Source organism: Passer montanus, unplaced genomic scaffold (genome assembly GCF_014805655.1).
Source record: "Passer montanus isolate IOZ18808 unplaced genomic scaffold, ASM1480565v1 scaffold2, whole genome shotgun sequence".
Lineage (NCBI taxonomy): Eukaryota > Metazoa > Chordata > Aves > Passeriformes > Passeridae > Passer > Passer montanus.
In genome coordinates, this window is record NW_024366591.1 from 8,971,151 (window position 1) to 8,986,245 (window position 15,095).

The 15,095-nt window shown below is 40.1% G+C and overlaps 1 protein-coding gene across 1 annotated transcript in view; it reads left to right on the plus strand.

The window, feature by feature from the left end:
- The window catches only part of KCNK1 (potassium two pore domain channel subfamily K member 1), a 31,755-nt gene extending 24,912 nt beyond the window's left edge, over positions 1-6,843 (plus strand). Inside the window, exons 2-3 of the mRNA XM_039707676.1 lie at positions 924-1,319; positions 4,220-6,843. Of these exons, the coding sequence (XP_039563610.1) occupies positions 924-1,319; positions 4,220-4,479 (656 nt within the window). The 3' untranslated portion in view covers positions 4,480-6,843. The remainder of the gene's footprint in view (positions 1-923; positions 1,320-4,219) is intronic.
- Positions 6,844-15,095: the final 8,252 nt, after the last annotated feature.

Sequence of the window (15,095 nt, forward strand, 5' to 3'; positions counted from 1 at the left end):
CAAGAGATTTCCTTTTCTTAGCTGCAATGAAAACAAAATACTCTTCTTTTATTTTCTTTTTTTTTTCTCCTTTTCTTGGTTGGCAAACAGAAGAAAGCATTCCTGGTTTATGTTGGATTTACTGTTCCCTCTGTGATGATGACTTACATTTAGAGCCAAATGCTGTCTGTCAGAGTGTGCTTTGGCAGCATAGCCACTTGCACTGAGTGGAGTTGTACAGGTTTGTGACACTGGGATTGCTGGCTGTCATCAGCCCCTACACCAGGGGATCCATTCCTGTACTCTGAATGCAGCAGTAGTCATCCACCTGATGGTGAGGCAAAAATCTAGCCACAGGGGCTAGATCCATGGAGTTTTGCTGTGAAAAATGTTTGTTCTACTTTTAGATACCTTTTGATGGATTATGATCTGTGGAGGCATGGTATTAGATAGCTGTGAATGTTGATTATAGTACTTCTATGTAATTTAATTGATTTTCACAATAGATGTTTGAGTGTGTTACTACTGTAGGTGCAGGAACATTTTTCTGAAGTATGTATTATTCCAGTTTACAAGGTAGGTAGAAAAGTTACATCCCTTGGTAAAACTAAATTAAAAGTTCAGCAGGAAAACCCAGAATCAAATACAAATTTTCTGGCATAAGTTTCCACTCCTGACTAGGCCTTTCTTCCTTCTCTGAAACAAGCATTTATACAATAATGTTCACAATTTTGAAATATAAAAATATTTGGGTTTACTTGCTGGTGGCTACTATTGAGTTTTGTCTGCCTGCTTAAAATAGACCTTTGAACAGCATTTGTCAAGAATAGCAGAATAGCAGAATTACTGGTTATGCTAAATATTTCTCTCACTCAATATAGCCGATATCAGACTGGCAGCTGTCTGACTTTGCCTCAATCCATGCCTTCTGTGCTTTGTTACAGGTTATGGACACACAGTGCCTTTATCTGATGGGGGAAAGGCCTTCTGCATCATCTACTCAGTCATCGGGATCCCGTTCACGCTGCTGTTCCTGACGGCCGTGGTGCAGCGCATCATCGTCTACGTCACCAGGCGCCCCGTGCTCTACTTCCACATCCGCTGGGGCTTCTCCAAGCAGGTCGTTGCAATCATCCATGCTATGGTCCTCGGCTTTGTCACTGTCTCCTGCTTCTTTTTAATCCCAGCAGCAATATTTTCTGTTCTGGAAGATGACTGGAATTTTTTGGAGTCTTTTTATTTTTGTTTCATTTCCCTGAGCACCATTGGCCTCGGAGACTATGTGCCAGGAGAAGGCTACAATCAAAAATTCCGAGAGCTGTATAAAATTGGGATTACATGTAAGTATCAAACTAACCAGCTAGGTAAAAGGCATTTTACATTAAAAAAAAAAATCAATCAACATCAAACTGACAATCAGACTTCTCCACTCCATTCTGTGAATAATGATAATTTGTCAGCTAGCAAACTGGCCATTAATTTAGGTAGCCCTGTAAAGAGGGAACTGTTAAGTAAGGTCAGTTTTCTTAGTTAAGGAAGAAAAAGCTAAAACTAGAATTCCATTATTCTAACCACAGATATTTACTCTCTTATTAATAGTAGAAAAAAAACCCCTCATATAACTGTTATGAAAATGGTTAAGAGCATCTTGGGCTAACATTTCAGTGCATCGCAGAGCCAAGATGATCCATGTAACCTCAGGCCATCCCATAAGGTTAGATGACAGGTGGACAGAAATGAATCAAGAAGCCCTGGAAAATGAGGCGGAATAGCAAAGTTTCTGACTCCAGTTGTAACAGAAGGTAGCTGAGGCTGGCACTGCTACATACCAGCTGTCAAAGACGGACAAGTCAACTGAGATATGGTAGAAAAGCAAGACCATGAACGCTAAATTTAAGTTATTTCATTATATTTGACACAGCAGAAATCATAGTGATCAGTGATTTTAATCAAGTGAAGATTTTTAGAAGAAAATTAGCTTTATTTTGGTATTCTGAGGACAATATTTTCCAGCAGCAGTGTTTTGAAACATGGCAGTTTCTCATACAGCTTCAACCTGAGCAGTCTTTGTGTCATCAGCGGTATCAGTTAAAAGATGTAAACACCCAAAGCAAACCTTTCCTGTCAGGTTCATTTCTTAGTCTGGTCTGCATTCGACTGTGCTTCTGTGCATGATCCAGCAGTCATAGTGTAGGCAGAGAGTGTGTTAACTTGGTTTTGTGTTTTACCTGAAGAGAGGTTGTTTCATTCTTTGAAGCACGGCCTTGAACTAGCAATAGAACACTTTGTGTTATTATCCTACCAGGCCTGTTGCTGTTGCAGATTTCCTCTTCTCTTCTCCGTGTCATGTTTATCTTATGAATGGTAGCTTTTAATTAACCTGCTGATCTACAGAGTTGATTTGGGGGTGCTAAGTGGTGAAGTGAATGGAAAGTCACGGATGGCAAAGGCCTTGTTACAGGCTTGCTTTACTGAAAATTCAAAATCTGAAGAAAACATGGCTCAGATTAAAGCTTTTTCAAGCTGTACAACAATTAGGAAGTAAATTGCAGGAAATACTAAAGAAAATACTAAAAGGAAAAAGTAACTTTTAGGCAAAGTTACGACCTTAGAATATCTAATTTCAGTAGATTTTAATGTTATAACTTTTAAATTATTATTTTTCCTTTCATGTGAGCAATTCAAGGAACCAAATAAAATGTTTTCTCCTGAACATAAATTTTCTGTAAGATATTTTAGACTTCTACATCAGAAAATGCTTAATGAGTACTACAGGCTTTTCAAGAATTTTTAGAAGAACACAAGTCCCATTCTAAATCAAGTAGCAATCAGTTGGACTGAGTTTCAGGTTTAATGACAAATTCTCAGTGCAGATTTACAGATGCTTTTCAATTGATAGAGCTTTGTCACTTCTTCCTTGTGTTAATGCATAGCTCTCATTCGATGCTATGATATAAAGTTTAATAACAATTAATAAATTTTAGCTGTAGTGCTGATTTAGATGAGTATTCAGTATTAAAAATTGATTAATGGTACTCCTGGAAGGAAAAGGAGTGTTCCTGCCAGTGAATAATCTGTAACTACAGGTGAGATATTTATGCCTTTAGGTGACAGAACAGTGACCATATGGAAATTATAATCATTAATCTGTGTTGATTTTTCAGCACACTTAATGTGCAGCTCTTGGACAAGTGCATTCTGCTAATGGTTATGCACTTAGCTTCTGCTTCATTGACTTCATTGAAATGATAAAAGAAATAAGTAGTCATGCTCCTCATTGAATTGTAATGATCAGAAGTAGGGATCTAGTGAAAAACTGATATTAATAAATATTCATTTAAATATTTTCCTTTAAACTATACACATTTATGTTCGGAGAATATATATTAAATAAAGAGCACAGCATACTGTTGGTCATAGAGACCTCCATTTCCAAAAGTCTCAGTCTATGAGAGCTGACTATTACCTCTAAAAAGAAGTCTGTCAGTACATGGCTAAAATAATTTGTAATACATTTTATATAAGACTTCCAGGTTTTCCGTAAACCATGTACCTTAGTAAAACATTGCAAATGCGCCCAAAAGATGTAGTAACTGCGTCAGGTTTTTCAAATTCCAGGAATAATTTTACAATAATTTTTCATTTTGGTTTTATTGGGTTTGTACACATTCCTGGTTGCTTTGTTTTTCCAGATATTTCAGGGTGTTGTATGTCTAGTAATTTTAGAGGAAAATAATTCCAAAGTTTTCATGAAGTAGTAAGTGATTTGTCCTGCTAAACTGATACAAATAACCAGTGACCATAATTAGCTCCCATATTTTTACTTCTGCTTTTGATATATAGGATATTGTGGTAAAAGTTTGTTTTCCATCTTTTGATCAAAATCTTTTGAAGGGCACTTAATCATGAAAGTCAAAAGTAAGTAGGGGAGTATGCATGTGGTAAATTTTTATTATTATGGTTTTTTTAACACCTTTATATTTTTTTTTTCTTGCACAGTGCTAACAGATTTGAAGCCACTAGTATTACTTTTTCTGTTTATGTGGGGTCTTCTAGTTGTAGAATTAATAAATGAAAAAAAACACATGGATATCACAGTTCAAAGCTCTGAAATTATGCCATAAAGAAAACTAACATACTGGTCAGAGATGACAGGGGTGAGAAAAGTCACAGGCTTGAAACTGGTCCAGCCCTACCTGGTTTGCTAATAATTAATTTTTAAATTTTTTTTTTCACTCAGGTTATCTGTTGATGGGCCTTATTGCAATGTTGGTGGTTCTTGAGACTTTCTGTGAACTCCATGAACTCAAAAAGTTTAGGAAGTTGTTTTATGTGAAGAAGGACAAGGAAGAGGACCAAGTCCATATAATGGAACATGACCAGCTCTCCTTCTCTTCCATCTCAGACCAAGCAGCCTCCATGAAGGACGATCAGAAGGCAAACGAGCCTTTTGTGAATTCCCAGTCCCCAACTTCCAATGACAGCTCTCTAAACAATTAATACACAGGTATCCATACCGGTGTTCTGGTGCATTTATGCTACTTACCATAAAAAATAGAAAGCCTCATATTTTTTTCTCGAATTATAAAAGCTGGAAGACTGTGCTACTTTAACAAGAATTCATCACTTCTGACATAGAAAAGACCTTTGGGAAAAATGTGGGAGCCACCCTGGGAAGAGGGAATAAATACAAGATGTGGCTGGGAACATAAGGCCATTTTGGTTGAGGGATAAGGATTTAGGTGTACCGCATTTGGAGATGCCAGAGAGAAAGGCTTGCACAAGCAACTTCATTGAACATCTTTAGGAGACTAGGCCTTCACCTACATCCAGCTCATTGAGTTGCATACCCCATCTTGCAGCTGGGGGCATGCAACTCAATGAGCAACTGGTTGACAGCAGATTTTGGGATGTGCACTTTTCATAGTCACAGTTTTAATCCAGTAGATAGCATCTTAATCTAGAAAATATTTTCAGAGCAATATCTCTAGATCTGGTGGAGGGGGGAATACCTAGGTCATCCCTCTATTACCCAGTAACTTGCAGGTGTAAACAATTATTCTAGGAAGGAAAAAATAAGACTGCAATCCCTCCTTTGCCCATGCCATTTACATCTTAATTTCCTACTTCCTTAAAAGGTCCTCCAATCACCAGAAAAATGTTGTCCTGAAGAGAATGTGCCTTGGGTCTTCCGTGCTGTTTGCTTTTTGTATGAAATATTTTTCTGAGAGTTGGCAAAAGCAATTCAGATCTCTGGATGAGGTGAGATGGTAGGGACGATAGATGCATTTTAGTCTTCTGAAATGGGCAGGAGTGGGTATTTAGCTGCGTGGAATGGAATGAAAACGAGTCAGCATATGCCACACATGACTGGCATAGTCATGTGCTTGTGGCATTCTGCTAATAGATGGTTGAAATCTGCTCAGCAGAAGGACTCGGTGCTGTTCCTCCCACAGTCCAGCCCAGCGTGTGCTCTGCTGAGCTGGTGGGTACACGGAGGAACAGAAGCAGCATCACCTTTGAACATAGCTCCTATTTCTTCTCTTGCTTTTCTAACTGGTACTTGGAACACTTTGGAGGAGAAGGGAATGTTTCAGGGCAAAACAATTTTTCAGTTTTTCGTATGGCAAGAAAAAAGGAAAAATGTCACATTTGGTTCAGATGGAACCGAATTTTTTTCCCCTTGGGAAAAGTCACTAAAAAGTCAAGATCTTGCTCAACTTCTGAAGCTGGAACCTCTTTGACTGTTACAGCAGAGGTGTTTTAGTCCAGCTGCCAGTCACTGTGCTGAATGCAGGGACCTCAGAGTGAATTTCAGCGAGCATGAGACAAGATTTAAGTGGGTGTAATATTTTCTCTTCTGGCCTTAAGAATCTTATGATAGGGGAATCTTGATAATGCTTTGCAATGAACAAAAGATCTGGAGCACAAATAGCCATAATAGGACAGCCTCCCACATAGGAACAGTGTAGAGGAGAGCCTTTTACCTGCAGTGCAAGCATGCCAGATTGCCTGTAATTTGGCTTTTAGTGTTTAGAGCTGAATAATAATTCACTGTAAAAGAAAACAAATGCAGCGTGTCTAGATTTAGCGCACGTGGGAAAAATACTTGAAAGTAAATAACCCAAAATATACTGTGTTTGAGCTTAATTATAGCTAGCATCAAACAATTTTTTATATCTTTACTGGAAAAACTTACTTTATGGTTAAATCAGCTGAAAGTCTTCAATTGAAATTTATATTTGTAGAAAGTCAGAGCAAAGGTTTTGGTTGTTTTGAGTTTTATAGACTAGGTGAGAGCATATTGTGTTTGCATGTTCCCAGGAAAGTGGCTATTTTTCTACTGCTTAGGTTAACACAGTTCTATTTATAATGAATGTTAACCTATATATATGTACATATATACATAAATATATTTATATACTGTACATATATCATAAATCACCAGAGTCTAACAGACTTAGGAAAGGCATTTTAGATAATTTTTCCCCTAGTCTCCTCTTTATACAGTCAATATTTGAAAACTATGGCATTAAAATGACATAAAATTATGAGTACTGTACTATAAGAAACATTTATATTATTTTTTTCTGTGGAACTTTATTGGTTGTTTTCGGTATCTTAAAATACAAAATTTCTTTCAATTTCCATGTAATATTAAGCTCTAAAGGATATGCACAAATGTTAAATTATGTACAAAGTTACTTTTGCAGCGTGTACACAAATGCAAAATGTAGACACGTGAAATGAAAGCACAGGATTCAAAGCAGAAGCGATAAACTAAGCAGTATACTGTGATTGTAGGTGAATATTTGTTATTTTAAACTCAAATAAAAAGTCTGGCTTTTGTCTGCCTGCACTATGAAGTGGGAGTATTTTCTTTAGTGACATGTGAAATCCTGTCTACGTCTGTGCATCCTTTAGTTAGCCTTCTTCAGCTCAAGGAGGCTCTATTAATGCCAGTGTTGTACCTAACCTTGATATTAATTGTGGCTTAGTATTGTGCTGGTTATTCCTTTACGAAAAAAAAAAAAAAAGAAAAAGAAAAAAAAAGAGCAGTCCAAGGTAAGTTTGGTTTTGTTTCACATGCTGACTGATTATAGCAAATAAAAAATAGCGACATAGCATTTATCCTGTCCTTATGAAACAACTGCTCCAATATTTGAGAAATCTCAAAAAATGCTGAAAATAATGGCCTTCATTTCATATGGCTTTTACATCTTCACATGAAGCCAGCATATATGATGAGTTGAAACTGGAATCCAGATCAGAAGGAGAAAGATTATCATGCAAGAACCTCAGTATAAAGTATGTCCCTTACCTAGAGGCAAACTGTGAAGCAGGTGCATGTAAACCCAGATGGAGAGCGTGGGTCATAAAGCAACGGTGCTCAAAAAAGTCAGGAGAGAGTTAGAAATGCAAGCAAATTATTTGTACACATAAAAATTGCCTGGGTTCTGTCCCCACTCTCCTGTTGTCAATTGTTCCAGGCATATATCCCATTAATAGCATTATTCCTGTGCTACAGCTGACATTTGCCATCTTCTTGTTGTCTGTCAGTCATTAAATATAAGCATCTTAAAATACAAAATTTCTTTCAATTTCCATGTAATATTAAGCTCTAAAGGATATGCACAAATGTTAAATTATATACAAAGTTACTTTTGCAGCGTGTACACAAATGCAAAATGTAGACACGTGAAATGAAAGCACAGGATTCAAAGCAGAAGCGATAAACTAAGCAGTATACTGTGATTGTAGGTGAATATTTGTTATTTTAAACTCAAATAAAAAGTCTGGCTTTTGTCTGCCTGCACTATGAAGTGGGAGTATTTTCTTTAGTGACATGTGAAATCCTGTCTACGTCTGTGCATCCTTTAGTTAGCCTTCTTCAGCTCAAGGAGGCTCTATTAATGCCAGTGTTGTACCTAACCTTGATATTAATTGTGGCTTAATATTGTGCTGGTTATTCCTTTAAAAAGAAAAAAAAAAGAGCAGTCCAAGGTAAGTTTGGTTTTGTTTCACATGCTGACTGATTATAGCAAATAAAAAATAGCGACATAGCATTTATCCTGTCCTCATGAAACAACTGCTCCAATATTTGAGAAATCTCAAAAAATGCTGAAAATAATGGCCTTCATTTCATATGGCTTTTACATCTTCACATGAAGCCAGCATATATGATGAGTTGAAACTGGAATCCAGATCAGAAGGAGAAAGATTATCATGCAAGAACCTCAGTATAAAGTATGTCCCTTACCTAGAGGCAAACTGTGAAGCAGGTGCATGTAAACCCAGATGGAGAGCGTGGCTCATAAAGCAACGGTGCTCAAAAAAGTCAGGAGAGAGTTAGAAATGCAAGCAAATTATTTGTACACATAAAAATTGCCTGGGTTCTGTCCCCACTCTCCTGTTGTCAATTGTTCCAGGCATATATCCCATTAATAGCATTATTCCTGTGCTACAGCTGACATTTGCCATCTTCTTGTTGTCTGTCAGTCATTAAATATAAGCTTGTTTTATTGTTATTTCAAGGGAAAGGACCAGCAGGATACTCATTGTGTTGGAGAAAAGAAAATGGAAAAACCCACTTGAGTTTAGATTTTGGAGCTGAGTAACAGCCATGTTGTCCCTTAATGAACATATTCTCTTCCCAAAATTTCTTCCCAAGGTCCACCAGTGGCACTTTGTGTGGGTGCTGAAGACTTGCTGGAGGTTGAAATTAGTTACTTTCTAAGTAGGTAACTCCAGGGATGGGGGTGGTTTGTAGCTTTAATGTCAGCACTGCAGAACCTCCCTAGCTGGGTGCTTATGTCAGAGGAGTTGCATAAGACCAGGAGTTCTGGATTGTGTTAAATATTTGTCTAGCCCAGCATTTGGTCTCTTTCCATGGTCAGGAGCAAGATGTGAACTTATGTAAGGAAGGGATAAGTGTGTAGCAAACAGTCCTCTGGATGTTCTAGCTCCCACCAATGTGCAGCTCTGGATCCATGACAGTATCTAGGAGGGATGGGAAGTCAGTGTGGTTGTGGTGTGTGGAAGAGATTCTACACTGAGGTGCCTGCTCTCTGCTTTGTTTGTGTGGGTGCTGAAGACTTGCTGGAGGTTGAAATTAGTTACTTTCTAAGTAGGTAACTCCAGGGATGGGGGTGGTTTGTAGCTTTAATGTCAGCACTGCAGAACCTCCCTAGCTGGGTGCTTATGTCAGAGGAGTTGCATAAGACCAGGAGTTCTGGATTGCATTAAATATTTGTCTAGCCCAGGTCTTTCCATGGTCAGGAGCAAGATGTGAACTTATGTAAGGAAGGGATAAGTGTGTAGCAAACAGTCCTCCGGATGTTCTAGCTCCCACCAATGTGCAGCTCTGGATCCATGACAGTATCTAGGAGGGATGGGAAGTCAGTGTGGTTGTGGTGTGTGGAAGAGATTCTACACTGAGGTGCCTGCTCTCTGCTTTGGTCAGTGAGAGATTGTCCTCTACAGGATCAAATGGAGATTTCCCACAAAGCTGTTTCAAGTTAGCTGCTTTGCAGTTAGCAGGTAACTTGCATGGAATGGGCTCTTGAAAATAGGAAGGATGGGAAAAAGGGGAAAGGGGAAAGCCTTTTATGTGCTGTTACTTGGACAGTGCTGTCCTTTAGGTAGATAGGAATTTGCACAGAACCTGTTTGCTAATGCCAAATCTTGAATTTCCACATTACAATTTGCTTTGTAAACAGTTGCCACAAATGTGGCGAGATGAACCATAAGTTGCTAAAAATACCATTGCCCTATTAACATTATTCCATTATTTATTCTAGATTCTGCTTTCTACTGAAGCAAAATAAAGTTACTGTAATGGGAAACAGTGTTATTCCAAGTGTATGCCAGTACAAGAGAATGGGGTTTCTCTTCTCTGCACTACCATCAGTATTGCAACATATATCAAAAAGCTTCTGGAGAGACAAAAAAATTTCTTGTTGCTTGTTGTGAACAGAAACCATATTTTTGAGATTCTGGACACTGCTTCTGCAAAGCTATGTCTTGCTTAATGCAGATTAGGTACTGGGTGCATGTAGTTTTAATGCCTACCTTGTCAGTTTCATTGCTTCCTAAATTACCATTCTACTTACTTTTTATCACGGAGTTCTTATCACAATTATCTTCAAAGTTGATCATGTTACCACTGAGTGTGAGGACTGTGGTGCAGTTATTTTGCTGGTGATGGTGCAGGTTTGCTGTTGCCTTAGCTGATAACAAGACGATCTCACTCGTGGCAGCTGGGGCCAAATGACAGATTTAGGTAATGAGGAGGGACAGTGTGGCTGGGAGCAGGTGCACGGGCTGACAGCCAATGTCAGGGAGAAATCATCCTGGCAAACTGCTAAGTGACCACACAGTTTTTGCTGGGCTACGTTGCCTGTCACTAGGAGTTAGAGGAAGGAAGAGCAAGGACATTGCCAAAAGTCATCTGAAATGAAGTTTACTGGAAGTAAGTTTTTCACCATTTATCTACATTTATCTGCAGCTCTGTTACTTCAGTTGAACCATATATTCGATGAATCAGGATAATGGTTTGGCATTTCCACAGTGTAGATGGCTCCTGTGGCCCCTGAGGCAAGCTGTGCTTGTTATCCTAACAAGCTTTTTCTGTCTTAAGTTTACTTGGAGTTCAGACCCCCAAGCAGGAGTGTAGGTCATTGTCACTGCTGAAACTTTCCAAGGGCAAAAGTGGCTCAAGGCACTGCCTGGCCTTGGGTCAGCCTTTAATTTTAGTGCCTAGCCTGTCTGGAAATGAAAGAAGGAATGAACTCTCTACCTTAAAAGAGAAACCCACTCTTCCTCAAGCTTCAAAACTCTCCAAAATCTATTTAGTGTTATCCCAGGGGTTTCATAGTCTTGTGTGTACAGTACACATGTGCAAGTATCTGGAGTAGCACATAGAACTGCCACTTCTTTATGCCTGATTTTTTTTGAGATCCCCTTAACCTGAATTTCTCTTCTCCATTCAGGAAGATGGCTCACAGCATTCTCTGGCTGTCCTTAAGCTCTCACTAGTACCTAGCTGGGCCATCTCAGTAGTGGCAAGGTGAGATTCAGAGAGTAGAAAGGGACTTCACCATCTGCCCTAATGATGGGGACCAGGTGACAGGAAAGCCCCATCCCCACCCCAGCTTTAGCTGCAGCCGCCACTTTATTTCTAAAACTATTTCCAATGTCTGGCACAAAAAGACTCTATGATTCACTCATCTGTACTGTGCATGTCAGCCAGTGCTTGTGCTAATGGTAACATAATGACGCCAAAACTAATAGCTCATTTAGAAGAATTAAATTGGTTTATTTTTCTTTTTGAGTGTATTACTGCTTTACTTATGAGCATTAGACTGATTGAATCCTGGCCTGCAATATTACATCTGGACATATTATCCTACAACTCTAAAGCTTCCATCTCAGCCCCACGTGGGCAAAAATTAATTAGCATGTTTGCATAAACAGAAGACAGGAAACTGTAATGTCAGTTTAAATAGGAATTAGAAAATCCTAATTCTGGGCTGGATTATGGGCAAAGATCTGTTAAATTAGTTTAGTGATTGCCAGCTGTGATTTGAGGCGTGCTTTCTGAACAAAGATGCAAAAAATATCATTGCCCACTAATGAAGTGCAGCATCACCTTTGGGATGAAGTCCCTCAAATGTTTAGTAGGCTACATTTTCAGATTAATGCTATTTGCATGGGATAATGAAGCCCTGTTTGAAATTTATTGTGCAAAAATGAAATTCTACACTCCATTTAACTCAAATTCCTGCTTCATGTTCAGTGGAGAGAAGAATCAATACGAAAGAAGAAAATGGCGCTCATTTTGTACCCCCTCTTCTGAGGAGCTTGACCTGGTACAGCTGACCCTGCTGAGGGCTGAGAAAAGCCCCTGGTTTTGCTGACCCAGGCAGAGCGTGCAGTCAGGCAGCCTGCCCGGCAAAGGTTTGCAAGCAACATCAGCCTCAGGAGTGTGGAGTGGCTCAGGGAGAGCAGCTTCCATGGGGCACAAGAGCAGAGAGCACAGCTGCTCTGAGGCCAAAAGTAAGTAGAAAAGTGTGCCACTTCTCTACTTTTCACAGGGGCCATGGTGGGACTTGGAGGGTCAGGGGCAGCCAGCCTGCTCCAGCCCAGCCCCTGGGGAGGGACCAGTGCCCAAGGCAGTGTGAAGGGAGGAGGAGAATAATTTGACAGCGGGATTATCAAAGAGCTGGTGTCACTAGAACAAAACTAGTCAATCTGTTACAAGTGGAGTGGAGGGAGAAGGTGAATTTATGTCTTTTAAAGGCAGAAAGGACCCTTTTGATGCTCTTCCATGCCCTCGTACAGCAGTCAAGACACATCTGCAGTATTAGAGCAGATAGGATTTCCAGGTCTGACAGAAACAGTCCCAGCTCTCATCCTCTGCACCTGATGCTAAGTACCTTCCCTATTAAAAAATTCCTGTCTTCTTTGGCTAACTGCACAACTTCTAATTAATTGTTCCAAAACCAGCATTGCTATAGGACTTTGTTACGTGTTTGTCTGCTAAGTGACCTACCACATTATATTAGCTACCAGCTTGCCCTGAAAAGATGAGCATCCTTCAAATGTCCTCTTTAATAGGTGAAGCAGGCCACGCTCCTCTGAGTGCTGAACATGAGCATCTTGTCAAAAGCTCAGCTCATTCCCGGTCCAGTTTTTCAACATGCATTTTTCAACCCAGCACTGAAACCAGGGTGCCACACGCCTGCCAATACCCGGGGTGATAGCTCTGCGAGGGGCTGTGTTGTGGCCATGGAGTGGAAAAGGGAGATGGCATTAGCCACCATGGCCCTACCTCCATACTTTCCCTGTTTTTGGGGAGCCCAGGTTTCCCTTCATCCCTCTCCTCACCCGTGGAGCGCACTTGATACTTGTTCCTATCCCTACTTACCTGGGTGAGATGCATGGGGACAGAGAGCCTGTGGCAGCATCTCTGCCCTAAATGCTCCTAAGTGTCTGATGCAGAGACATTGATTTTAAACACAGTCTGCTGCACCCTGCAAGAGCCAGGAGCTTTGTAAATGCCTCCTAGTCCCTCTGCCCAGCCTGCTGTGCAGAAGCTGTTTGCCTCTTGTGAAGACCCTTGGGATGCAAGAGGTTGTCAGAGCTCAGAAGAAACGTGGGCAGATCTGCCAGAAGGGTCAACAGCACATTTACTTCAGGCAATCTCGGAGCACTCATTTTTGGCAAGAGGGCCATCTCATCAATCCTCCTGCCCTTCTGGCTGTGCCTCAGGCATCTACAAGGTGCTGAGAACAAATATGAATGCATAAATGCACCTTTGGTCAGGAGTGAAGCCCCTTGCAGGGAGGGCATTGCACAGAGTAGGAAGATTTTCATTAACTTCAAGGTACAGGTAAAAAAAAAAATCTTACATCCACTGGAGTTGCTCCAGGGCAGTAGCATCCCCCTGTGATACACAGTGCCCCTGTGATGTTCTTGGGGACAGGCATACTGTGTCCCCCTTGGTGAGGTCTAGTTGTTATTAAAATGCAACTGAGACTGCAATTTCCTATTCAACATGAGGCAAGAGACTTAACTCCATGGTGCTGAGGTGAGGCGATGTCCTGAGTCAGGCAGTGAGGTCCCACCTCCAAACAATCCAAAATCCAAAACATAATTTTGATGGTGCAGGTATTGCTACCTCATCTTCTCACAAAGAAGGCTAATAAGAGTTGCAGTTTTTGATTTGAAAGTCTGCATTGAAACATAAACCAATCACAACATGAAAATAGTTTTTTGAGAAGTTTCAGTCCTGAATGCCCTTAGATGTGAGCTTCGTGACTAAACAGAATAATGTAATGATTGGTACACAGACAGCAGACTGACCCTGAACAGGACAAAAATAGATCCCCTGGGCAAATGCAGGACTTTCTTTCCCAGCTGCAAAATGTAAGCCTGGATGAAACTCCCAGAGATGGTACCTGGAGCGGAGAAGCAGGGATGAATAGAAAGCACACAGCCCTGGTTCAGCAAGACCCCCAGTAAGATCATTTCATTGAATTCCAATAAACAAGATGATGTGTTTGCACCAAACTGATCTAGTGGACAGCTAAGAGAACAATTTTCTTCTGCTATTTTTCTACTTTTATATCACTGTCACTCTTTGCAGCCATCCTATAATCCAGAAAGTGTCACTCTACTTGAATGCAATACAGGCTTGGTTTAAAATGTTCTCAGAGATGTTACATCAGCAGCACCATGGTGTGCTAATGCTATCATGTTGGCAGCTCTGTGAGGCATTCCCTGAGGTCATGTGGTCAATCTGGCAGTTTTAATTGCATCTCATCATTTAACCTCACATCTTGTTAGATGTGAGATATAAAATGGGTAGAAAACCTACGTGTCAAGTATTGCTAGGAATTACCACCCCAGTTTCAGCCTGTATTTTTGCTTGTATCTCAGTTTATCTTGTTTAATGATTTTATAAACCCTTCTGCTTGGTAGACCATGGCTCTATCACACTTTAAAAATGCAACCATATTCTGTCCCCTTTGTATTTTTGCTGCTATTTTACCAGAGATTAAAGCATTGACACAAATAGTTCATCCAAGAATCAGAAGCATGTATGAGACCTGGAGCTTCTCCCTCAGTCTCAAGAGTCCAAATTCACCTCTGTAATGACAAAGTGGTCTCTAAAGGACTATGAGGAAGCAAGTACAGGCAGTGAGATCAGAGGTGATTTTTCAGTTCCTGTCTTGCTTACATTCAATTCATATTCTTGCCCTGATGCAGCAGCCATATTGCACCTTCCCATGGAATTTAGCAAACTTAACATAAATTTGGCCTATTTTGCATCCAAAGTTCAAGGCCATGCACAAATCAGAACATTAACTTCTATTCTTCTGTGTGGTATTGTTTAGCCTCAAACCCAGCTAAGTGGATTACAGGAAGTTAATTGTGACAATTCAATTTGAGGGACAAAATCAAAACAAATAGAGACTTGGGCTTCACACCAGCTGCAGGTATGCATTTAAGCTACGGCAGAAAATATGTTTTTAATAGGTTTAAGTCTTACTCAGTTATCAGTCCTCTGAGACATGCTGCTGTCAAATGGTTTAGGCTAAGCACATCCAGCA